A 25,547-nucleotide genomic window follows, 5' to 3' on the forward strand; every position below is an offset into this window, starting at 1 on the left:
TTAGCTGGTGTCACTAAGAATGGCCAGTATGGAGCTGGCCTGCGAGGCAAGTTTACTGCTGCTATGATCTGCCAGTTTACTGAGGCTTTCCTTCATATTCAAAGAACTCAGCTCCTCCTTCATCAAACCTAAAGTAGACAAGGATGGGAAAAAAAGGAATAACTGTAACTTGCAGCTAGTAGCAATACATGTGTGGGCTGTATACCCTGTGTATAATTTTCCACCTGTTTTTTAAAATGAACATAAAATGTTTTTTTCTTAAAACACACACACACACAACAGAAGTACAGTGGTGTGAAAAAATGTTGGTCCCCTTCCTGATTTCTTCTTTTTTTGCATGTTTGTCACACTTTAATGTTTCAGATCATCAAACAAATTTAAATATTAGTCAAAGATAACACAAGTAAACACATCATGCAGTTTTTAAATGTAGGTTTTTATTATTAAGGCAAAACAAAATCCAAAACTACATGACCCTGTGTGAAAAACTGTTTGCCCCCTAAACCTAATAACTGGTTGGGCCACCCTTAGCAGCAACAACTGCAATCAAGCATTTGTGATAACTTGCAATGAGTCTGTTACAGCGCTGTGGAGGAATTTTGGCCCACTCATCTTTGCAGAATTGTTGTAATTCAGCCACATTGGAAGGTTTTCGAGCATGAACCGCCTTTTTAAGGTCATGCCACAGCATCTCAATCGGATTCAGGTCAGGACTTTGACTAGGCCACTCCAAAGTCTTCATTTTCTTTTTCTTCAGCCATTCAGAGGTGGACTTGCTGGTCTGTTTTGGATCATTGTCCTGCTGCAGAACCCAAGTTCGCTTCAGCTTGAGGTCACAAACAGATGCCTGGACATTCTCTTTATGGATTTTTTGGTAGACAGTAGAATTCATGGTTCCATTTATCACAGCAAGTCTTCCAGGTCCTGAAGCAGCAAAACAGCCCCAGACCATCACACTACCACCACCATATTTTACTGTTGGTATGATTTTCTTTTTCTGAAATGCGGTGTTACTTTTACGCCAGACGTAATGGGACACACACCTTCCAAAAAGTTAAACTTTTGTCTCGTCAGTCCACAGAGTATTTTCCCAAAAGTCTTGGGGATCATCAAGATGTTTTCTGGCAAAACTGAGATGAGTCTTTATGTTCTTTTTGCTTAGCAGCGGTTTTTGTCTTGGAACGCTGCCATGCAGACAATTTTTGCCCAGTCTCTTTCTTATGGTGGAGTCATGAACAGTGACCTTAACTGAGGCAAGTGAGGCCTGCAGTTCTTTGGATGTTGTTGTGGGGTCTTTTGTGACCTCTTGGATGAGTCGTCGCTGCGCTCTTGGGGTGATTTTGGTCGGTCAGCCACTCCTGGGAAGGTTCTCCAGTGTTCCATGTTTTCGCCATTTGTAGATAAAGGCTCTCACTGTGGTTCGCTGCAGTCCCAAAGCTTTAGAAATGGCTTTATAACCTTTTCCACACTGATAGATCTCAATTACTTTCTTTCTCATTTGTTTTTGAATTTCTTTGGATCTCAGCATGATGTCTAGCTTATGAGGATCTTTTGGTCTACTTCACTTTGTCAGGCAGGTCCTATTTAAGTGATTTCTTGATTGCAAACAGGTGTGGCAGTAATCAGACCTGGGTGTGGCTTGAGGAATTGAACTCAGGTAACCACAGTTAAGTTATGTTTTAACGGGGGGGGGGGCAGACACTTTTTCACACAGGGCCATGTAGTTTTGGATTTTGTTTTCCCATAATAATAAAAACCTTCATTTAAAAACTGCATGATGTGTTTACTTGTGTTATCTTTGACTACTATTTAAATTTGTTTGATGAACTGAAACATTAAAGTGTGACAAACATGCAAAAAAATGATAAATCAGGAAGGGGGCCAACACTTTTTCACACCCCTGTATATACATATGTACAATCTGGACTGGTTATCATGAATGGACATGTGATGATGGCATATTCATGTTGTAAAACATCCATTTAGAAAACTATGGGTAATGCTGGTGATTCTACAGTCACGCTTTTCTACACCTCCTACACCCTACAATTTGACTACACTGGTTTGAATACTGAACATTGATCTAAACTGTCAACCGAAAAATCCACTTTTGTTCCTGAGCTTCAGATAGGCGTTTTTGATACAAGGTGTATAAAAAAGTGCAAGGGCTAATCAGAATGGTTTCCAAAGCAAGTCATGTACAAATATTGAGCAATTTTGATGATTTATTTGTCTGATGCATCCTGTTCGGGCATCTGTGGTGCTAAGAAAATGTTCAGAAACATTCTTTCTGAAGTAATTGCATGAGAAAATTCAAGATTTTTGCAATTTAAGATGAAAAATCTTCTTGGCATTTTTTCATGTAAGAGTTAAAACACCTTTTGTGTGTCATTGTAGATATTATTTGATCATGTGTAACATTACAGTTTTTCACTCAAAAGCATCTTGAAATATGTGAATATATGAAACAGCATTTCTGTGAATGTGTGCCATAATATTGAACACATACTGGATTTAGCCAGGCTGCAGATGAGACCTAAAGCACTGAACTTGACTTCAACAGCACCTAAAGGATCGTCCAACATCTTCTTCAGCAAAGGCAACAGCTCCGCCACTCTAAATGGATCCTTCATAGACTCTGTAATGTACACACACACACAAACAGATAAGTAAACACACATGTAAATGCATTTCTAAATGTACATTAAGTTAGTGTGTCAAAATGCTACATCTGAGAACTGAACCAGGCCTAAGCATGATATGCAATAAAGAAAAAACAATTCAAAAAAATAAATGACAGCAGTACTAGAAATGACAAAACAAGAGTCGTATTTCATGTTTTGCAAAAGAAAAATGATGGCCCAAGCCATATCCAGATGAGAGGCATCCATGTTTCTGTGTGACGAAATACAGTCTATTTTTATAAACCCATTGTCTATACAAAGAAATGATAGTCAAATTAAAAAAAACAAAATATAAGTATATGTCATTGCTGCATTTCTTTTTTTAATGAAACTTTAATGGACTGGACCTTCTGACACTCCCAAAGCATGTGCAACAGTGTGCCACTCATCCTGACACTTCCAGCAGGCAGAGGTATCTGCCAGCCTGGCTTTAGGCAACCTAGAAGGCGTCCAGTGTACTGCTGCATTGCCCCTCCTTGAGAGGGGTTGGACTCTCTTCTACTCTGGAGTTGCCCGCGGTGAGAGGCAACAGGCTGGTGTGGTGCTTAATTATAGCTCCCAACTGAGCTGCCAGGTGTTGAAGTTTTCCCTGTTGAATGAAAGAGTCGCTTCCCTGCACCTTCAGGTCGAGGAGAAGTCTCTCACTGTTGTTTCGGCTTGTGGGCCGAGCAGCAGTACAGAGTACCCGGCCATTTTTGAGTGTCTGGGAAGGGTGCTGTGACTAGCACTTCTGTGCCGGAGGTTGATGATCGACTTTGTAGTTGTTAAATCTGAACTTCAGCTCACTTGGAAACCCGGGTGAAGAGAGGGGCAGAGCTGTCAGAGAAGTCTTCAACTCCCACCCCCGAGAGAGCTTCAACCAGATCCCAAAGGAGGTTGGGGACAATGAGTCCAAATGGACTATGTTCTCCACCTCCATTGTTGATGCAGCGGCTTGGAGCTGTGATCGCATGGTCTGTGGTGCCTGTTGTGGCACCAATCTCCGAACCCGGTGGTGGACAACAGAGGTAAGGGATGCCGCCACGCCAAAGAAGGAGTCCTATCGAGCCTGGCTGGCTTGTGGGATTCCTAAAGCAGCTGACGGGTACCAGCAGGCCAAGAGTGCTGAGGCCGGGGCGGTGGCAGAGGCAAAAACTTGGGTCTGGGAGGAGTTTTGTGAATTCATGAAGGAGGACTATCTACTAGTATCTTGGCATCTTGATCTAAAAATAAGAAAGTCATTTGCATACAACATAAGTTTGTGACAACTGTGCCCTATACTGATGCCTGGGAATGCAGGTTTTCTTCGAATAGCAACTGCCAGCGGGTCAAGGGCCAGGGCGACGAGAAGTGGGGAAAGGGGATTCCCCTGCCTGGTACGTTGACCTAGTTCAAATGGAAGAGCCATTGCAGTGTACCCCCGCGAAGTCCCGATTCTGAGTTCACGGCCTCAGTGATTTGCAGATTTTTTCTTAGAATCTAACCAATTGTTTGCAGAAACCACAAATATTTTCCACAATTTTTTATGGCTTTTTTTCGTGGCAATGTATAATTTTTCATGTGTTTTAACACTAAATTATTAGGAACATGTTATGTGGTGGGTGGGTGGTGTGAGGTGAAGGGTCGAGCAGGACCCAAATGCAGGACACAGTCCTTTTATTAATTCCTTGACACACCAGGCTCAGGCACCATGGAGAACACTCTGACACAAGCACTATAGCAGCCGCCAAGGCAACTCTGCCACTCGGCATACATAAAACTCTGCTTCTCTAATGCAGGCACAACAAGAACAAACATTAATCCTCCAGTGAGGAGCAAAGGAAATCGGGATGTATTTTTCACACTAAAACAAAAGACTAATAGAACGCAGGTGAAATTAATTCAAATAATGGAACATAAAGCTACCTATGACATAGGTGACCAGGAAACTCGGAAACCAAAATAAAAGTCCAAAACAGGAAACACAGTTCTCCCATAACAGAACAATATAATTTACTAATTTAGGTCACTAATAATGTATTAAGCTGAGTTTGAAATTAAACTAAAGTATTTTGGGAGCATATTTGGGGGCATATTTAGGGTTTAAACTATAAAAATTGAGATGTACAGGCATTTTTTGACCTCTCATTTTTAGAATGGGAAGCAGAGCTTTTAGCACTCAGGCTCCTCTTCCGTGGAACCAGCTCCCAGCCTGGGTTCAAGAGGCAGACACTCTATACTTTTAAGGCTAGACTTAAAACGATCCCTTAGTTATGTTGCTATAGGCTTAGACTGTCTGATGACCACCGGTGCACTGAGCTCCCCTACCCTAACCCTCCCCTTTTTTCCCTTACCCTCTCCTCCTCCTCTCCCTCCTCAAATATAGATTCCACCATTGAATGTCAATAACCTTTTGCTTTCTCTCGCTTCCCTAGTTTGTGCTCTCTTCCTCTCTCTCTGTGCTCTCTCCCTGTACTTTCTGCAGGTGTCCCTGGTCCTGGAGCTGTATATTGCTGGTGTGCAGTTACTGGCCCCACCAGTCTATTCATTGTTTATTGTTGCTGTTCTTTTCTCTCTCCTCTATCCACTCACCCCAACCAGTTGTGGCAGATGGCCGCCCAAACTGAGCTTGGTTCTGCTGGAGGTTTCTTCCGTTAACGGGAGTTTTTCCTCCACTGTCGCAGAGTGCTTGCTTGATTGTATTGATTTGGCGTTATTCAAGTAAAACTTAATTGAATATTAATGGATAAAGTCTGATAACACTGTAATCAGCACAAACTTGGCTACAATAATATGTGAGCAGTATTGTGTTTTGAGAAAACATGGTTAATATGCATGGTTAGTGAAAAACTAAAATTTTTAGGTTACTGAAATAAGGCCATAAAACACATACAGAACATTGGTTCACAAGACTTCTGAGAACTGGATCTTGCAGCCTAGAAGTTTTGCTTCAAAACAATGTGAAATCATCTTGTTCGCTTATTAAGAAAACAGAAAACAATACACTGATTAGACTTTTCTAAGGCCCCTTTTTTTTAGAAAGGGCATATGCAAGAAGCTGTGCAAGATCACGAATAATCACGTGATTCAACTGAGATGACAAAGACCCGCATAATGAGTCAGGAATGTGGCTGAGAGGGAATTACTCATCAGGAATTATATCCTCCGCCGGGTCCAGTCGCTCTTCAAAAACGTTCAAACGTTCGTCATCTGAGTCGCGGTTTTCCTCTGACAAGAAAATAAACTTTCCAGCTTTCTAGCCATATATTTCTTATTTTTATGAGGCAAGTATTTGCTGAGATTCTGGTTGTTTTATTTATGTCTGTGCAAAGAGGTGACAGAGACAGAGAAGACAGAGAGCACACCGTCTGCTTTCTTTATTTAACAAAATCACAGCGTTTTGTTATTATGAGTGTATACAATTAAAAGTAGACCCTTTACAGATTTGAATGATGTATTGCTCTTATCTGTATGATCAAAACTGATGGAGTAATTTAAGTTCTTTTTGGAGTTATCAGAAGATGCCATCTCAACTGATGAGAAAAAATTATCCTGCTTAGATTTTTTCCATATCGCCTCACTCTAGCATCAGTAATATTCTCCCTGCTTCATCTCTGCTCTGTCTGAAACATTGAAACTGCAGGTATTTACTAATTAATGTTGTCACCCCTCTGCTTTTACTGCTGCCACTGGCTGCCCCCACAAAGCCCACCCAGCCTACACAGAGCGTCTGTGACTCCTGGGGCCACAGATTTCTCTCTTGGACAAAGACAATGTCACATTTTTTGGATTTAATAAAAGACAATATTTTCTTTTTCTTATTATGTTCATTATTAAGGCCCTTGATGGTCCAGCTCATAAAACTCAAATTATTATTACTTAGTGGTATTGCATTAGTAGAGCTTAAACAGGTAATACTGTAACTCAACAAACAACCTTGTTATATTTGGCACGAATAAACGAACAATAAAAATAATGCTGAACATACATAACAAATCCCAGAAAGTGTCTGTTCAGCCAGACACTAATACTTCCCTTACCAAGGTCCGTGATCGTACTCTAGCTTAAAAAAAAAGGTGGAAACCCTGTAACATCTCAAGTCCGGAATGAGATTAGAGCAACAAAGAGTCTAATAATAAAATATCAATTAACAATACCTAAACACATCTGTCATTTAAAATCAAATCTCTAATGCAGACATTAGGCTGATGTGATATATAATGATAAACAACAAAAAACAACATTAAATAATCCAACACCAGACACAGGCGCAGGCTGCGTGCATCTCACCTAACTAATTCCGTCCATATCCATATCATAAACTCTGGGTCCTTCTCTGATGTAAAGTACAGAAAGTAGGCAGTGGATTTATATTGACCAATGCGTAAATCCATCGTTGTCATCATCTCCAATAAGATCCAGACAGTGTCCATAGACCCGGTGGGTACTCTCACATTCAAGTCCTTCAGAAAAAAAATGAGAGACTGCACGCTACAGGGAAAATAAAGACTGCTTAATCCAGAGAATGAATGAGAGTTAAGGCTTTTTTGTAGTCTTCAAAGTGGCGGGATCCTTGAGGGGCTCTTATAATCAGCACCACTAGGTAGTTAAAGGAGAAACAATCGCGTTTATTGTGCAGGAGCTTTTTGCATTCATTAACTTCACATGCTTTTCGCTAAAAAGCTGGAATAGTCTGTAAAAACCATAATGTGGCGATCTTACCAGATGGCCAGCTGGACTTGAGGCATTGGAATGCGTCCTCGGCCGCAGGTGGCCAAATAAACCTGTTTTTGGATGACGTTAGTGCATGGAAGGGGGTAGCAATGGAACTGAAATTCTACATGAATTTTCTATAGGAATTAGCAAATCTCAAGAATCGCTGTACCTGTTGGAGAGAAGTTGGCGTGGGCCACTCCTCCACTGCCCTGGTCTTGGCCAGGTCCATCTCCATAGTTCTTTCCGATACCACAAATCCTAAGAAAGACACTTTGGATACATGGAACTCCCATTCAGCTTTAACATATAGGCCGTTTTCTAGCAATCTCTTGAGAACTTTCTTGACATGGTGTGTGTGCGTGATGAGATCTGGGGAAAAAAATCTGAATATCATCCAGATATACAATACAAAATCATTGACCATGTCTTGTAGGATTTCATTAACCATGGCCTGAAACGTCGTTAGTTAAACAAAAAGGCATGAAGGGGTGTTAAAGGCAGTCCTCCACTCGTCCCCATGCCTAATTCACACCAAGTGGTATGCATTGTGTAATTTCAACTTTGTGAAAACTCGACCCCCTGTAACAGTTCAAAGGCTGAGGTAATGGATAAGGATTTTTTACCATGATTTCATTAAGGCCCCTGTAATCATTGCATGGTCTTAGGGATTTTTCCTTCTCCACGAAAAGACGAACTCCACTCCTGCTGGAGAGGAGGAGGGTCCAATAATGCAAGACCTTAGAGAAGAATCGATGTACTCCTGCATAGCTTGTCTTTCTTTCAGGAATAAAGAGTATAACCACACCTTGGGTGGGACACTACCAGGCAGCAGGTCTATAGTGCAAAGTTTCTGTGAAGAGGTAGTGACACAGACTTTACGTTGCTGAAGACCTCCTTTAGGTCCGTAGGACTGGGGTACCTTTGAAAGATCTGGATAAGTCTCTCTCTCTCCCATGGTCCCCTGAGGAGTCGTGGTGGGGTTGAATCTCTTGGGTTCCGTCCGAGATATTATTCCTGTGTCTCCGACAGTTTGCACCCTACTCAGAAATTTGACCCGAAGTCCAGTCCACCCTGACGTTGGCTGTAGGAACCAGGGGTATTCCCAAGTGTTGCTGTGGAGAGTCTATGACGTGGAAGCAGATGTTTTCATGATGGTGGTCTGGCAAGGATAGTTGAATGGGAACTGTGTGGTGTGTGACTTTCCACAGGAGCTGGCCGTCGAGCGTTGTAGCCTTGATGGGTTGGGGAATAGCCACCAATGCCAGTCCCAGTTGCTGAACGAGACTGGATTCGATAATACTCACGTCGGTTCCAGAGTCTAGCAGCACCACCTGTTCCAATGAAAAATGAGCAGAAGAGATTGTTACTATAGTGATAGGTCAGGAGGATTTAACATTACATTTGGTTTGGCTCACCGATATCCTCTCCTTTATTGGTGAGCCAGGCACTTGGTTATGTGGTTGATTTGGTTGGCCCTGGTGGAGTCTCAGTTCCCTCTCCACTCCCTAGCTGCATGGGTTCGGTGTCCATGTCCCTTTCTTTCGCGACTACAGACGATGCCGTCGCTGGTCGGTGTACCGGTTCGGGTTCCGAAGGACCGCCATTTGTCTGATACTGGTCTGGCTGCTTATGGCTGGAAATCCGACTCCAAAAAGGATCCATGCGCCGCTCTTGGCACTGCTCCTTCTTGTTGTCGAGCAGTTGTTTATTTATCTAGACTGCCAGGGCGATTAAGGAGTTGAGATCTGCAGGTAAGTTGGTTGAAGCGAGGTGATCCTTGACCTGATGAAGTCCTTGGAAGAAGGTGTGGCATAAAGTGAGCTCCCCCCTGCCTGTTTGGGTCACTAGGGTTCGGAATTCAATCGCATATTCTGATGTGTGTCTGGTGCCTTGTCTTATTCTACTTAGTCTGCGAGTGGCCTCTCTGCCTGGAGTCACTGATTGAAAAAATAGTGTTAGTGCTTGTGAGAAAACGTCAAACAGCAGTCCAAGTTCTTATGCCACTCTGTTGCCGCCCAAGTCTCTGCAGGACCAGTGAGATGAGATATTGCAAAAACCATCTTCGTTCGCTTGTCAGTATATACATGAAGTTCAAAATGAATTCTGCATTGGGTCAAGAACAGCTGGCAGTCTCAGAATAACCCGGAAAAACGGATAGGTTGGGCCAGGTGCACTGTGGGTGGCTTCACTCCCGTGGGTTTTGGTGCTGAAGCACCAGGTGTTCCTGTATCATGCGGCTGACTAACCGAATCGTCACACGCCAGCTGTCCAAGTTGTTTGCAAATGGCGGTTAGCATAGCTTCTTGTCTCCCTATAACCTCCTTGCAAATTTGCTGTAGATGGTCCTCATGCCGAACCAGCCTCTGAACCTGAGCTTGAATAGCCAACTGAAACGCGTCGATGCTGGCTGGGTCCATAGTGACCAGTTTGTACTGTTAGCACTCACAACCACAGGGACCCAAAAGCACAGCCAGAAAGGGAATGATAAAGATTTAATGTCCACAAGGCGGGTAAGGCAGAGTCAAATTTGGACAGTAATGTTCAATACCAGAATATCAGTCCAACAGGAAAAAGTATCCAGATGAAAGACAAATACGAGAAACAGGTCATACACTAGTAATCTTGACAACACTATGGAAGGCTGATAAGCTGACTGAACATAAGCAACAGCACAGACAAACTGTATGGGTCTGAGCTATCATATATATACCTGGACACTAATTGGACCAGCATAACTAGCTGCATGTCCTCCCCATGGACTGCCACCTTGCCGTGGTGGGGGGGCTTGAGTGCCTCGACAACCCTGTGAGCTATGCTGGCTGGAGCTGTGTGCTCCTGGTAGGGTCTCCCAGGCCAGAGAGGTCGAAGGATAGAGGCCAGACGAAGAGCAGTCCACTGGCCCTCCAGGTTGGGGGTTGGGCTGGGGGCTAATAACCCACTCCTGTAAAAAACAAGTTTGTTACAGAAACCCCAGCAACGCAACCGAAAAGAAGCTTAGCTGGGGTGGATTTCTCTCCAGAAGAGCTCATGACGCGAGCTGGTGAAAGCCTTTGGGAAGCCAGTGCGCCGACCAATCTTCTGACAGTCAAGACTAAAACTAAGATCGGAACCTGGAACATCCGTACTATGTACGAAAGCGGCAAGACAGGACAAGTAGCAAAAGAGATGAAACGATATGGGCTCCAAATTTTAGGGTTGTGCGAAACCAGATGGAATGGAAATGGACAGATCAAACTGGCAAGTGGAGAAACCATCATTTATTCTGGGCCAGGGGAAGAACACGTACAGGGAGTTGGACTGCTCATGACATCAGACGCTGCCAAGGCACTGATAGGGTGGGAGCCTGTCTCTGCAAGGATACTGACAGCACGATTCAAATCAAAGGGAAGAAACGTCACCATCATACAGTGTTACGCCCCCACCAACACCGCAGAGGAAGAAGAGAAAAACGACTTCTACAGTGCTTTACAAACTACCATTGACAAAGCGCACAGAAGAGACAGAAGAGGCACCATTTTCCCCCACAGAGGCATCCATAAGAAGACCTGGACATCCCCTGATGGAAAAACAGAGAATCAGATAGACCACATCACCATCGGTCGCAAGTGGAGAAGAAGCCTTCTAGATGTGAGGGTGAAGCGTGGAGCAGACGCTGCATCGGACCACCACTTAGTACGGCTACCGTGAAGTTGAAACTGAGAGCCCACAAGGACCAAGCACAGAGATTCTCCTTCAAGTACAACGTCCAATGCCTGAAGGACACCAGAAAAACTATAGAGTATCAATGCAGCCTGAAAAACCACCTTGAGGCACTAGCAGACCTGGCTGAGGAGATGATGATAGAAGAACACTGGCAGGAGATCTGGACAGACGCCTGCCAAGAAGTCCTGGGAAAGAAGACAAGAGAGCATAAGGAGTGGCTGACAGCAGACACCTGGGACCTCGTGGAGGAGAGGAAAGTACTGAAACAGAGGATCAACCACAGCCATGACCAGCAGGAGAAAAGAGATCTTCAGGCAAACTTGGAAATAAACAAAAAGTGAAGAAGGGTGCCAGAGCAGACAAGAGGAAATTTATTCATGACCTAACGGAGGAGGCAGAAACAGCAGTAGGCAAGAGAGATATGAAGAGGTTGTATGAAATTACCAGGACTCTTGCAGGCAAGAGCACGCAACCAATGTGCCCTGTGAAAAACAAAGACGGGAAAACCATCACAACTGAAAGCCAGGAGAGAGAACGATGGGCCCAGCTCTTCACAGAAATCTTGAACAGACCCCCACCAGAACAGCCCTCCACTATACGACCAGCAGACAGCCTTCTAGACGTAAAAACCAACCCTCCCACTAAAGCAGAGATTATCAAGGCAGTGAAGAATATTAAAGCAGGCAAAGCAGCAGGCCCAGACAGCATACCCCCAGAAGCCCTGAAAGCCGATGTCCCCACAACAACCAACATGCTCCTCCCTCTGCTACAGAAAGTCTGGACACAGGAACAAGTACCTGATGAATGGAGACAGGGGCACCTCGTCAAGCTCCCCAAGAAAGGTGACTTATCCAGCTGCAACAATTGGCGAGGTATCATGCTCCTGTCTGTTCCCAGCAAGATCTTGACGCGCATCATGCTAGAGAGACTGAAGGAGGCTCTAGACAAGAGATTGAGAGACGAACAGGCAGGCTTTCGGCAAGTCGTGTATCGACCATATTGCCACTCTGCGCATTATTATAGAGGAGTCCCTTGAATGGCAATCTCCACTCTACTTAGTCTTCGTGGACTTCGAGAAGGCCTTTGACAGCGTGGACCGGGAGGTTGTCTGGAATCTCATGTCACACTATGGGATCCCACCCAAGTTCATTGCCATTATCCAGCCACTGTACGCCAGTTCCACATGCCAGATTATCCACAGAGGCAAACTGACGGAGCCCTTTGAGGTTAAGACTGGAATGAGGCAGGGCTGCTTGCTGTCACCGAGCATCTTCCTTCTAGTAGTGGACTGGATCATGAGGAATTCCACCAAGAACGCCAACACAGGAATTCGATGGACCTTCACCAAGCAGCTCAAAGACCTCGACTTCGCGGATGACGTCAGCCTACTGTCTCACCGACAACAAGATGCACAGCAGAAACTGAATAGACTCGCAGAGGAAGCAGGCAAAGTTGGACTTAAGATCAATATCAAAGAGACAGAGACCATACGAATAAACAACAAGCAGCAAGATCAAATCCAACTTCAAGGATCCAGTATTAGTGATGTTGACAAGTTTGTCTACCTGGGCAGTGTGGTGAGCAAGACGAGGACATCAAAAGCCGCATCAATAAAGCTAGGCATGCCTTCAATACCCTGCGGCCCATCTGGAAATCTACCGCACTTTCCAGACAGACAAAAATCCGCATCTTCAACACCAGTGTGAAAGCAGTTTTACTGTATGGTTCAGAAACCTGGAGACTGACCAAGACAACAACCACCAAACTACAGGTGTTCATCAACAGATGCCTTCGCACTATCCTACGCATCAGATGGCCAGAAAGGATCTCTAATACCACCCTGTGGGAAAGAGCAAGGCAGACCCCCATTAACCAAGAGATCCGAAAGAGAAAATGGGGCTGGATAGGCCACACTCTGCGCAAGAGCCCGGATAATGTCACAAGGCAGGCGCTGGAGTGGAACCCACAGGGAAAGAGGAAAGTAGGCAGGCCAAGGGAGACGTGGAGACGCTGCACTGAGCGAGAGATGAAGGCAGCCGGATGGACATGGGCTCAGTTGAAGAGAATCGAGTTCGCTGGAGGAGTGTTGCTGAGGCCCTATGCTCCCAAGAGGAGCAAAATGGATAAAAGAGAAAAGAAAGAGAGAACTAGCTGCATGTGGCTAACAGACTGACAGGAAATGATTTGACATCTCTATGACTGGTGAGTGAAATTTCAAAATTATGCAGGAAATGACAAACGTGGATCAGTTCATGACACACAGTATGCTCTCAAGCAGCCATACTTGCCAAACACGTGTGTAATTAAGTTGACTTTTCTTCTGAATGTGTGAAAACTCTAACTAGCATGCAGGGGTACAGCAATTATATGTATAGGGCAAACGTTAACTACACCATACCGTTTCTCCGTTGCTACTCTGAGCGTGCAAACTGTTTTTCTGACTGACTGACAGTGTCTAAAAGCTTTTTGCATGTACTTTTATTGTTCTGAATGTAAGACGGTATTTCTATTCTTTGTAGCAGAACTGAAATCCCTCTTATTCTAATTATATTATTATAACTCCCCATTGCTCATGAGAGTTAAGATAGTTAACATAACATTAGTAAAGTACAGACTTTGGAGTTGAGGTTTGTTTGGTTATATATGCATTTCATAATTTTATTTATGTATTGTCATTCACTTTTGTTTGAATAAAAGTCAATTGAAACATTAGTTTGACATGTATCACTTTTAATGATTATACAGTATACTTCATGTTAAAAGCAGATGGATCTTGCCATCTTAACTTGGGAAGAGATGAGGGCTTTATTCCACTATGAGAAAATGGCCCTGAGAGAACGTGTAGCCCATCCTGACAAAATTAGTGATTATTAAAATAGACACGATAAAATAATAACAGGTTCCCAGGGACTGTGATGGGTGGCAGTCAAATAGAAAATTGAATAGCATGGTAGTTGCTTGTTAGTCCATAACCAGCCCATCTCTGCCCCCCACCTCCACCCCCCTCTCCTTAACTTCAGATCAGGTGAAGAGAGAACTGAGGCTGCTAAAGACCAGGAAAGCCGCAGATCCAGACGGCATCAGCCCCGGACTGCTCAGGAACTGTGCTGACCAGCTCTGTGAGGTGGTCACTTACATCTTCAACCTCAGCCTAAGTCTGGAGATGGTCCCTGTCCTGTGGAAGGCCTCCTGTGTGGTTCCGCTTCCTAAGACGACGCACGCTAAGGAGCCAAACCACCTCATGAAGATCATGAAGAGGCTCATCCTCAGCTGCCTTCGCTCTGTTGTCAGCACTGCGATGGACCTGCTGCATTTTGCCTACAGGCCGAACATCGGGGTGGATGACGGTGTCATCTACCTGCTGCACCGGGCGCTGACACACCTGAAGGCCGCCGGAACCGCAGTGAGGGTCATGTTTTTTGACTTCTCCAGCGCCTTCAACACCATCTGCCAAGCACTTCTGAGAGAGAAGCTGGAAGGGGCAGGAGTGGACGGACGACTGTCTGCATGGACGACTGACTACCTCACCATCAGGCCACAGTACGTGAGGTTACGCAACTGTGTGTCTGAGGTGGTGGTTTCCAGCACGGAGGTCCCTCAGGGGACGGTGCTTTCACCGTTCCTTTTCACACTGTACACCTCGGACTTCACATACAACACCAGAAGTTGCCATCTCCAGAAGTTCTCAGATGACTCGGCCATTGTCGGCTGTGTGTCTGGGGGGAACGAGCTGGAGTACAGGTCAGTCATCATGGACTTTGTGGACTGGTGTGAGCGCAACCACTTGTGCTTAAACACCAGTAAGACGAAGGAGATGGTGATCAACTTCCGCCGGAGGACACCACATCACACACCGGTGAGCATCCAGGGCTCAAACATTGAGATAGTGGACAGTTTTAAGTACCTGGAGTTTTAAGTAACGGGACTAATAACACCGATGCCCTATACAAGACGGGCCAAAGTCGCCTCCACCTTCTGAGGAGACTGAGGTCCTTTGGAGAGTGCACGCCTGTCTTAAGGACATTTTAAGACTCTGTGGTAGCCTCTGCTATCCACTACGCTGTGGTTGGCTGGGGAGCAGGAAGCACAGACCGGGACAGAAAAAGACTTAATAAGCTGGTCAGGAGGGCTGGTTCTGTCCTGGGCTGTCCACTGGACTCTGTGGTGGTGGGTGAGAGGAGGATGTTGGCCAAGCTGACATCCATCATGGACAACAACTCTCATCCACTGCATCAGACAGTGAAGTCGCTGAGCAGCTCCTTCAGTGGAAGACTGTTACACCCTCCATGTAGGAAGGAGCGTTACCGCATGTCTTTCATTCCCATCGCTGTTAGATTATACAACCAATCAACCTAACAAACTCAACTGTGCACATAGAGGTTTTCATATTAGCTTATCTTGTGGTTTATTTTTATTTTTATTTTAGACATATTATGTACAGTATTCTTATTTGTAAATATTTGTAAATTTGTAAAATGTTTAGTCTCTGCACACATTTTGCACACTTTTTATTTTTCATTCTTGCACCTTACTGTTGTCCTGTAGCTATGGTAACAATTGAATTTCCCCACTGTGGGATCAATAAAGAATTATCTTATCTTATCAGATCGTATTATCAGCTTTAGGTTTTGTGGTGGTGGTGAGCATGGCACCATTTGTTTATTGCTGAAGATTGCAATGCGACACATTGAACATCTGTATTACACATTTTGATTACCTGCCATTCATTAAGATTCGCTGTGCCATGGCAATATGGCCCACCTTGGCCAACCCAGTAAAAATGTCCTGGACACACCACTGCACTCGAAGTCATTGCTGCATTTCTAACAGCTAGTATAACAAATTCAGTTTTGTACCTGTACGCCTAAAGATATAATTTTTTGTTAATCATCTCAGAATGGTGACATCAGTCTTAATTGGCCAACAATTCACACAGTGACAAATTTGCTGTTTCCAGGCTTAAGATGGACAACATTCTCCTCCTTTAGATTTGGAAGACCAGCAGCCCTAGCCCATTAGAAGTTTCCTGTAGCACTCCTCATTGAGTTCCAGATACTGCAAACGTGCTACCTGAGGTACCTGATGAATTTACATAGTATCTGAAATCAATTTACCAATGTCAATTGCAGATGCGATTGCCAGGGCGACCAACGCTTCATTCTGCATGATGACATGCTCACTAGTTGCCATGGAAATAAGATGCCGAACGCCATCTGCTCTGGCTACAGCACAGACAACTTCCTGTCAGAGAGAGGAAATCAGATTATTACATGTGGTCATTATATGTATGTGCACATATAAAACACTGCACCTATACATTTATTATGTGATGCTCCAACAAATTAGGTGTGATTGCCAAAACGAAAAAAAGTTATTTTTAGTTCACACTTGTGCTAACTTTCAAATACGAACAAAATGACTAACAGGGCTGCGGCTGTGCCTGATGAGGGCAGCCAATAGGCGACTGGCTTCTCCTCGGACTCCTGCATGGTCTTTGGCTTCACACCACTCCATGACCCGAGCCAGCAGCACAGAATCTCTCCCAAGCACCAAGGCCGCCTCCTCTAATACACGGCATACCAGAAAAAGGTCAAACAAACAGCCACGTCGTGCTCCAATGTACATTAAATTGACAATAGGAGTGATGAAAGGAATCAACTTTAGATTGAATGCTGCACATTTTTGATTTGATTGAGGAGGGAAATATATAATTAAACTGATTTATCCACCTGGGGACATGAAAACAATTTCAACTGGACAACAAGAAACATTTGACGACATTTAGGGGTTGGGAATTTGTGATGGAGATTTTCACTATTTTCTGGCCTTTCACAGACAAAATGGGTCAGTTAATTGAGAATATAATAGCGTTGTCTTCTAAGGAACAAGGAGGAATTTACTGTAAATGAAATCAGGAAAATGGATAAAAAAATAAAATATACAAAGGTTATTGTTCTAATTGCGTCTTCTACCCACAGTTAATAGGCCCCAGGGGATTGTTCAAAGTGGGGCACGTGGCATCCGAAGTGGACATCCCTGGGTGTGGCCATTTTCAAATGGTTTTAAGTGAGGGAGGAATAATAAATGAGCGAAATTGGGAGGGGATTAAGAGAAGACACACGTAGACCCAGTCCTAATCATTTACAGAAGTTACCCACAGTTCCCACCAAACCTACACTCCTACATACTCCACAAGATCTTCAGCTTACACACTATTAACTGTAAAAACTCCTTGACTGCAATTGTTTCAGCATTTCTATTTGTTGTCTTAACCTATTTTTGAAATATTAACCATATTAAATTACCTTTAGACACTAAGTGGTCAAGTAGACATCTTGAACCAAAGGTGCTACAGACTCCCCTGGGGAGAAAGACAGTTGAAGGCTTTGAAGGCTTTAATTAATGCAACACTTACCTTGTCCATCCACCATCATACGTAGTGTACCCAGCAGTTTGAACTGAACTGGGGGCATGTCAGAGCGCAACAGGGTCTTGATCCTCTCAGTCACCCCATCCTCCAGCATCCGCACTTTGTTAGTGGCTGGAAGACACAAATGTCATACTGAGGCACTTCCATCACACTTGGTGTGGTTCCATGTATTACTTTAGTGGTTCAAAAAGGAAAAAAACAAATAGAATAGTTTTATATTATAATGTAAATGAGATAAATGCCATTTTAAATGTTAGTTACACTTTTAAATAATTTAAATAGGTTTTCATGTTTGGTCATTAGAATCATGTCTGTTGTTTTCTTGTGATCAGTACCAGGAATGGCCAGGTTTCTCAGCGCACTCAGTCCAGCATGTTGAACAGACACGTCTCCTTCATCAACATGCTGCTCCAACAAGGTCAGAATGTGAGGAACCACTCCGAGGTCCAGCATCTTCACACAGTTACTGTCTGACAGAAACACAGTAGGCCAAGAAAGAGACCTTCAAAACCTGATTGACTTTTTACAGTGCAATGTAATTCTGAGACAGATTTACATGTCAATGAAAAATTAAGTGTTAGGTTACCTCTAGTGGCCATAGAAATTATGACACAAGCAAAGGATGAAGTTTGAGGACAGAGGAGGAGTTTGGAGTGGGCGCTGATGAGGCTGAAAAAACAAGACTCCTATAGGAAATCAGTGTTTAATTCTAATGTGAGATATTCAATGTGTCTTAATTCAGAGGTGGCATTCTTCAAAGGCTGCATTTGAAGCCCGATAGCATCACAACATCAAGACAAGCCTTTCCCATTTAAAACTCTCCTTAAATTGTGGATGGGAAAAGCATTTTCCTTCCCCAAGCACTGAAGGCTTTGATTTACTGTAATCTCTTCTCTCTCCCCTAGTTTGTGCTCTCTCCCTCTCTCTCTGTTCTCTCTCTCTGTACCTTCTGCAGGTGTTCCTGGTCCTGGAGCTGTATATTGCTGATGTGCAGTTACTGGTCCCACCAACCTGCAGTGTCTATTTGTTGTTTATTGTTGCTGTTCTTTTCTCTCTCCTCTATCCACTCACCCCAACCAGTCGAGGCAGATGGCCGCCCAAACTGAGCCTGGTTCTGCTGGAGGTTTTTTCTTCCGTTAAAGAGAATTTTTCCTCTCCACTGTCGCCAACGTCTTTCCCATAAGGGGTTTGTTGGTTTTTTTGTTCTGCCTTGAGATGATTTGTATTGTGATTTGGCGCTATACAAATACAATTGAATTGAAGTTGAATTAATGCCAACATAAAGTGAATATGCCAGACACAAGTGCTGAATCAGTGGATCACTGTTTTAATCACACCCTTGATCTTGTTCAGACACATGACATTGAAATTGAATAGTCGTTTTCTTTGACCAGTGTATGTCGGCAGTCGTCTGTCAGCTCTACTGAGATTAACGTTAGCTGTGGCATTGTTTTGTATTCTATGCCAAGACATTTCTCGATTGCTAGTATATGATTCTCACGCACTTCTTGATATAAGAACATCACAAGGGTTGCTGCTAAACCATAATTTTAAGGATGAAACATCAAGCCTTCCTCTTCACCTGGCGTCAATCCCGGCCTACCAGTGGCGCTCACCTAACTGTACCCGGAGGAAGAGGCCCAGAAAGAAGTCTGAGAAAATTGATTTTCAAGAATTTCTGTACTTGTCCTTCTAGACCTTACTGATGCATTGACCACAGAATCTTATTACAATTGACAGTGTATTGGGTGTGGACCTATACAGTGTGATGCCACCCTTAGCGTTATGCACTGCGAGAATGAAGCCAATTCAGACACCATTTCCAGCAGTTATGAATTTCGCCGGGGCAGCACAGTGGTTAGCACTGTTGCCTCACAGCAAGAAGGGCCTGGGTTCGCAACCTGTCAGGGACCTTACTATGTGGAGTTTGCATGTTCTCCCCATGCTTGCGTGGGTTTACACCGGGTACTCTGGTTTCCCCCAACAGTCCGAAAACATGTATGTCAGGTTGATTGGTGACTCTAAATTGCCCATAGGAGTGAGTGTGAGGTTGTTTGTCTCTATGTGTAGTTCTACGCATAAAATGGCTGGTGTCTACGATTTGTGTAAGGGTAAAACAACCTTCTCAATCAAACCTGTCAATCATCCCCATGTAGGAGTGGAACGAGGTGACATGGATTAAAGGAGGCACTTAATTGGGCAGTTATTGTTATGGCCTGGTAATTTTGACTTCCTTTGGTGGACTTTTATTTTGGTTTCCATGTTCCTGTCTGATCCTGGGTTCGCAACCCGACTTTTCTGTTTGGAGTTTTTATGTTTCCCCTGTGCTTGCGTGGATTTAGTCCGAGTACTCCGGTTTCCTCACACAGTCCAAAAACATGCATGTTAGGTTGATTGGTGACTCTCAATTGCCCATAGGAGTGAGTGTGAGTGGTTGTTTGTCTCTGTGTGTCTATATGTGGCCCTGCAATGGACTGTCCAGGGTGAACCCCTGCCTTCCTGCAAAGAGAGCTGGGATAGGCCCCTGCAGATCCCCGTGACCCTGGTTAAGCGGGTATAGATAATGGATGGAGGGATGGATGTTCCTGTCTCGCCTGTTAGTTGCTAGGTAGCTTTATGTTTCGCGCCCATCAATAAAGTCTTTTTATATTGTCTGCAACCTTGGGCCCTGTTAAAATTCCTTTTTACTACAAAACACAACAATATCTTCTGTTATGGAGCAAATATCAGTATAAGAAAATTAGGGATATTAAGACCATATTAAAACAAAGACGCGAAAGTCACTATGATTACTGTGGCCACAATAGTGACTTAGTAATTGGCACCGATTTTTGAATCAAAGTCAATGGGAGCCAGAGCTTGTTGGAGCCAGCAGCTACTCCCTTTATGGCTTCAAACCCAGAAGCGGGATTGCTATGTCCACCGCTTCTATAGTCACTGCTTATTACAGAGACTGGAACGTAAGATAAGCTTTATTTGTCACATGCACATTTATACATAGTACAATGTACAGTGAAATGTATTTTTTGCAATTGCAGCCAATGGCTAAACAATTCCACACAAAAGTATAAAAGATAGGTCGACCAGTAAATCAAGAGCTTTGCCTTACGGCTCATCTCCCCTCTTCACCTCAATGGACCAGTACATCGACTGCATAAGTGCAGATGCCATGCCAATCTATCTATCGATCTCATGCTCCTTCCTTCTCTCACATGTGAAACAGATCCCAAGATACTTAAACTCTTCCACTTGATGCAGAAGCTCTCCCCTGACCTGGAAGGGATTTGGAGGTGCTGATTCTCATCCCAGCTGCTTCACACTCAGCTGCAAACTGGTCCAGTGCACACTGGGGTTTTGGCTGAATGAAGCCAACAAAACCACATCATCTGCAAAGAGCAGAGATGGGATCCTTTGCCCACCATACTGGATCCCCATAAAAATAATAAACAGAATCAGTGACAATGGGTAGCCCTGGCAGAGTTGAACACGCACTGGAAAATAGTCTGACTTAACAGCAGCAATGCAAACCAGACTCTCATTCCAGTTGCACAGGGACAGGACAGCCTGCTGTGGTGGGCTAAGGACCCCATACGCCCAGAGCACCCTCCACAGGAGTCCTGAAGGGACATGATTAAATGCCATCTCCAAGTCCACAAAGCATCTGTGGACTGATTGGGCAAATTCCCATGACTCCTTGAGGACCCTGGTGAGGGTATAGAGCTGGTCCAGTGTTCCACAACCAGTAAAAAAAACTACACTGTTCGTCCTGAATCCAAGGTTCTGCTATGGGTGGAATTCTCCTCTCCAGTAGGCGTAGACTTTCCCAGGCAGGCTGATGAGTGTGATTCCCCTGTAGTTGGAGTACACCCTCTGATCCCCGTTCTTAAAAAGCGGGATCACCACCCTGGTTTACCACTCCACAGGTACTGTCCCTAACCAAGTGATATTGCAGAGGCATGTCAGCCATGACAGCCCCACATCATCCGCAGCCTTGAGGAACTCCGCCCCTGCCACCTTGAGACTTTGCAGCTGTTTAACTGACTTCAACAACAGTAGCGAACTCCCCCCTCAAGACTGCCATCTCTGCCTATTAGTATTCCTTCCACCTCCCCAATATATCTTCAGTTGAGGTCAGCAGCGCACTATATACAGTGTGAGTAACGCACTGATTACTGCTCCTGAGTTGGTAGATGGTTTGCCAGAATGTCCTTGAGGCTGCTCTATGGCCTCACCAAAATCCCCCCTCACCGGAAAAAGAACACAAATCCTGTCGTTGAGCAATTGGTGTGTGGCCAGAAAAAACATTTCGAAGCAAAAAGCTTTGCAGCCTCCCACACTAGTCACACCGAAAAACACAACCCTCTGATACCCAAATCACAAACTTAGGCCTTTTTACTCTGCATTGTATGTAGTATTGCATGTAGTAATGTAGCATGAGTGATTTAAGCAAACCAACAAACATTTTTCATTTTTCACCAACAAAATATAGCTAATACTTTCAATTATCCTTTAAAGCAAACAACAAACCTATCCTGTTTTAGCGGAAAATGAGTATGAGTAGACAATATACATTGGCTGGGCAGCATTAGTGCTAACTCTGCAACTAACGTGTCTAATTTCAACACACCAATGATATTAGGAAAACAAAAATAGCTTCTGTGCTGTGTTTATCCTCTCAGTGCTGAAGCCAGTGCATAAAAATGGCAGACAACTGAGTTTTGGCAAAGTTTTTTGTGGGCAGTGTTTGGGCAGAGTCAGAGGAGGGACTATGTAAACGGTTCTCTTGTATATGTATATGAGAGACAAAAGTGTAAAATCTACTGTTTCGCAACTGCTTTTCACTAAACAGGAAAAAGGGAAAAAAAAGGAGGGGACACACCTCTACCTGTGTCTACATCCACCAGGAAGTCATATAAAGGTACCAAAATGGCCAAAAAGTCAATTTTGCATAATAGGGCTCCTTTAAATCTTCAGATTCAAAATTTATTCATGTTAATGAACTTTCGACATACACAAAAGTTAGTGTTCCTTGTTCCACAAGGTTCTGTCCTAGGACCGATTCTCTTCACCTTATACAAGTTTCCCTTAGGCAATGCTAATGGGAAGTACTACATTAATTACCAGTGTTATGCAGATGACACTGTATCTGGATCGGTATGTAGCTGTACCTATCTATGAAACCTGATGACACAAACCAGTTAGACTTCATGCATGTCTAAAGGACACTACTGTGAAAACCTTGGAATTATTTTTGACCATGACATGTTCTTTAATTCACACATAATTAGGAACATCCTGTCTCAAAATGATGCAGAAAAACTAGTCCATGCTGTTACTTCAAGGCTAGATTACTATAACTCATTACTATCAGGATGTCCCAATATCTCCATAAAAATCCTCCAATTAATCCAGTCTCTAGTATAGGCTTAAACTGCGTGAGGACTTTCCAACATGCAATGACCTCAGCTCAGCTCAGATCAGCTCAGCTCATCTCCGCTCCTTGCACATGATCTCTAAGTATTTTCTTTTGTTTTCTTTTTGTATACAATGGCAAGAAAAGGTATGTGAACCTCTTGAACTGGTTTTATGGATTAATTTGCCATGAAATGTGATCTGACACAATAGACACAGTGTGATTAGGCTGATAACACACAGATACAATTCTTTGTCTTTAAGAAACTGACCTATGATTCATAGTGCTAGTGGAAAAAGTAAGTGAACCAATAGACTAATTACGTCAAAGAAAGCTAAGTGGAGTCAGTAGTTTGGTCACTTGGAGTCCTGTTATTGAAGACTGTCTGGAGCTGTGGTTTAGAGCTTTGAATAATAAAAGACACTCAGACATTTTAAGTTTGCTCTTCATAAGAAGCATCTGCTGATGTGAACTATGCCTCACAAAAAGGAGATCTCTGAAGATATACAATCAGGAGTAGTTGATTTGCATAAGGCTGGGAAGGGATACTAAGGCATCCATCAGTCGACATTTAGACAAACTTTTAGTGCACAGTTTAGTGCTGTGGCTACTCTTCCTAGAAGATGACCTCCAAGGCACAAAGCAGAATCTTCAATAACATAAAGCAGAACCCACAGCTAAAGGCTTAAAGGCATCACTGGAACTGCCAGTTCAACATCTCTGTTCATGAGTTTATCATACATAGGTCTGGACAGGCAGGATGTCCATGACAGGAAAACTGACAGGAAACTGATGCTCTCCAAAAAAAAAAACATTGCTGTGTGCCAGACGTTTGCCAAAACACCTTGGCCAATCTGCAACACTACTCGGAAAATGTTTTGTGGACTGATGAAACAAAAGACACCAAAACATCAAAACATCATCGTAATGGTGAAGTATGGTGGAGGGAGCATCATGAAGCAGCCCCAGGACCATTTGCCATCATTGACGGGGAAAATGAATTCCCAAGTTTACCAGAATGTCCTACAGCAGGGGTATTCAACTAAAATTTAAAGAGGTCCAGTTAGAGAAAATTTCTTGAAGCAAAGGTCCAGAAGATCATAATGTCTAACTAGTTAGTGTGATATGTATTTAAGTAGCCTAGTAGTTTTATCAACATCTGCATGTAATCAATACCTGACTGTCAAATCAAATGAATTCAGTACAATTCAAAAACTTTCTGACAATATTTATTGTCATGTAACATACAACTGAACATATATGTATGGCTGTAGATATGTATAATGTTCTCTCATTAACTATGTTCTCTCTCTTTCTCCGTCTCACTCGACAGTTTCTCACCCTTTGTTTTCTACATGTATCACTCTCTTTCTTTTTCTTTGTACTGTCTTTTCATGTGTAACTTGCCTCTAGCGCTGTTTACACTGTAGAGTCGTAATGTTTACCGCCTGGGATGCACAGACTTGATTGGCTGAGTGGTATCACGTGGGATGGCTCAACTCGCATGTCTGTGCGTTTCCACTATCGTAAAGTCTAAAAAAGCTGCGCCGGTGGAAATAGAAGCGTTAGGTTTTAAATCACAATCTTCTGTTTGGGCTTTAGGTCCGGGTCCGTATGGGCGGCTTCTGGGTCCGCCTGTTAGTGACCTATGTCCTACAGGATAATGTCAGGGTGGCTGTCCGCCAGCTGAAGCTTACTAGAAGTTGGGTGATGCAGCTGCACAGTGATCCTAAACATCTGAGTAAATCCACCACAGAATGGCTTACAAAGAAAATGTGCCGTTTGGAGTGGACCACTCAGAGCCCAGACCTTAACCCCATAGAGATGCTGTGGAATGGCCTCCAGAGAGCTGCTCACAGCAGACATCCTTTAAGTCACTGCTGCCAAAGGAGATTTGAGCAACTGCAGTATTAACTCCAAGGACAGTGACTTTTCTCTTTAGCACTGTGAATGTTAAGTGGGTGTGTTCAATAAAGACATGAAAAATTAGAATTGTGTCTGTGTGTTATCAGCCTAAGCACATTGTTTATTGTTGTGACTTAGATGAAGATCTGGTCATATTTAATGGCACGTTGATGCAGAAACCAGTTAAGTCCAAAGGGTTCACATACTTTCTCTTGCTACTGTATATACTGTACACTACAGTGGGTACGGAAAGTATTCAGACCCCTTTAAATTTTTCACTCTTTGTGTCATTGCAGCCATTTGCCAAAATCAAAAAAGTTCATTTTATTTCTCATTAATGTACACTCAGCACCCCATCTTGACAGAAAAAAACTGAAATGTAGAAATTTTTGCAAATTTATTAAAAAAGAAAAACTGAAATATCATATGGTCATAAGTATTCAGACCCTGTGCTCAGTATTGAGTAGAAGCACCCTTTTGAGCTAGTACAGCCATGAGTCTTCTTGGGAATGATGCAACAAGTTTTTCACACCTGGATTTGGGGATCCTCTGCCATTCTTCCTTGCAGATCCTCTCCAGTTCTGTCAGGTTGGATGGTGAACGTTGGTGGACAGCCATTTTCAGGTCTCTCCAGAGATGCTCAATTGGGTTTAGGTCAGGGCTCTGGCTGGGCCAGTCAAGAACGGTCACAGAGTTGTTCCGAAGCCACTCCTTTGTTATTTTAGCTGTGTGCTTAGGG

At 43.6% G+C, this 25,547-nt stretch overlaps 1 protein-coding gene across 1 annotated transcript in view; it reads right to left on the reverse strand.

The window, feature by feature from the left end:
- LOC113131969 (rap1 GTPase-GDP dissociation stimulator 1-like) overlaps positions 1-25,547 on the reverse strand; it is a 32,643-nt gene continuing 7,096 nt past the window's right edge. Inside the window, exons 10-15 of the mRNA XM_026309753.1 lie at positions 17,826-17,960; positions 17,476-17,601; positions 16,485-16,624; positions 16,175-16,301; positions 2,510-2,638; positions 1-128 (exon numbers count right to left, since the gene is read on the reverse strand). Coding sequence (XP_026165538.1) covers positions 1-128; positions 2,510-2,638; positions 16,175-16,301; positions 16,485-16,624; positions 17,476-17,601; positions 17,826-17,960 — 785 coding nt within the window. The remainder of the gene's footprint in view (positions 129-2,509; positions 2,639-16,174; positions 16,302-16,484; positions 16,625-17,475; positions 17,602-17,825; positions 17,961-25,547) is intronic.

The sequence above is a fragment of the Mastacembelus armatus genome, chromosome 15 (assembly GCF_900324485.2).
Source record: "Mastacembelus armatus chromosome 15, fMasArm1.2, whole genome shotgun sequence".
Lineage (NCBI taxonomy): Eukaryota > Metazoa > Chordata > Actinopteri > Synbranchiformes > Mastacembelidae > Mastacembelus > Mastacembelus armatus.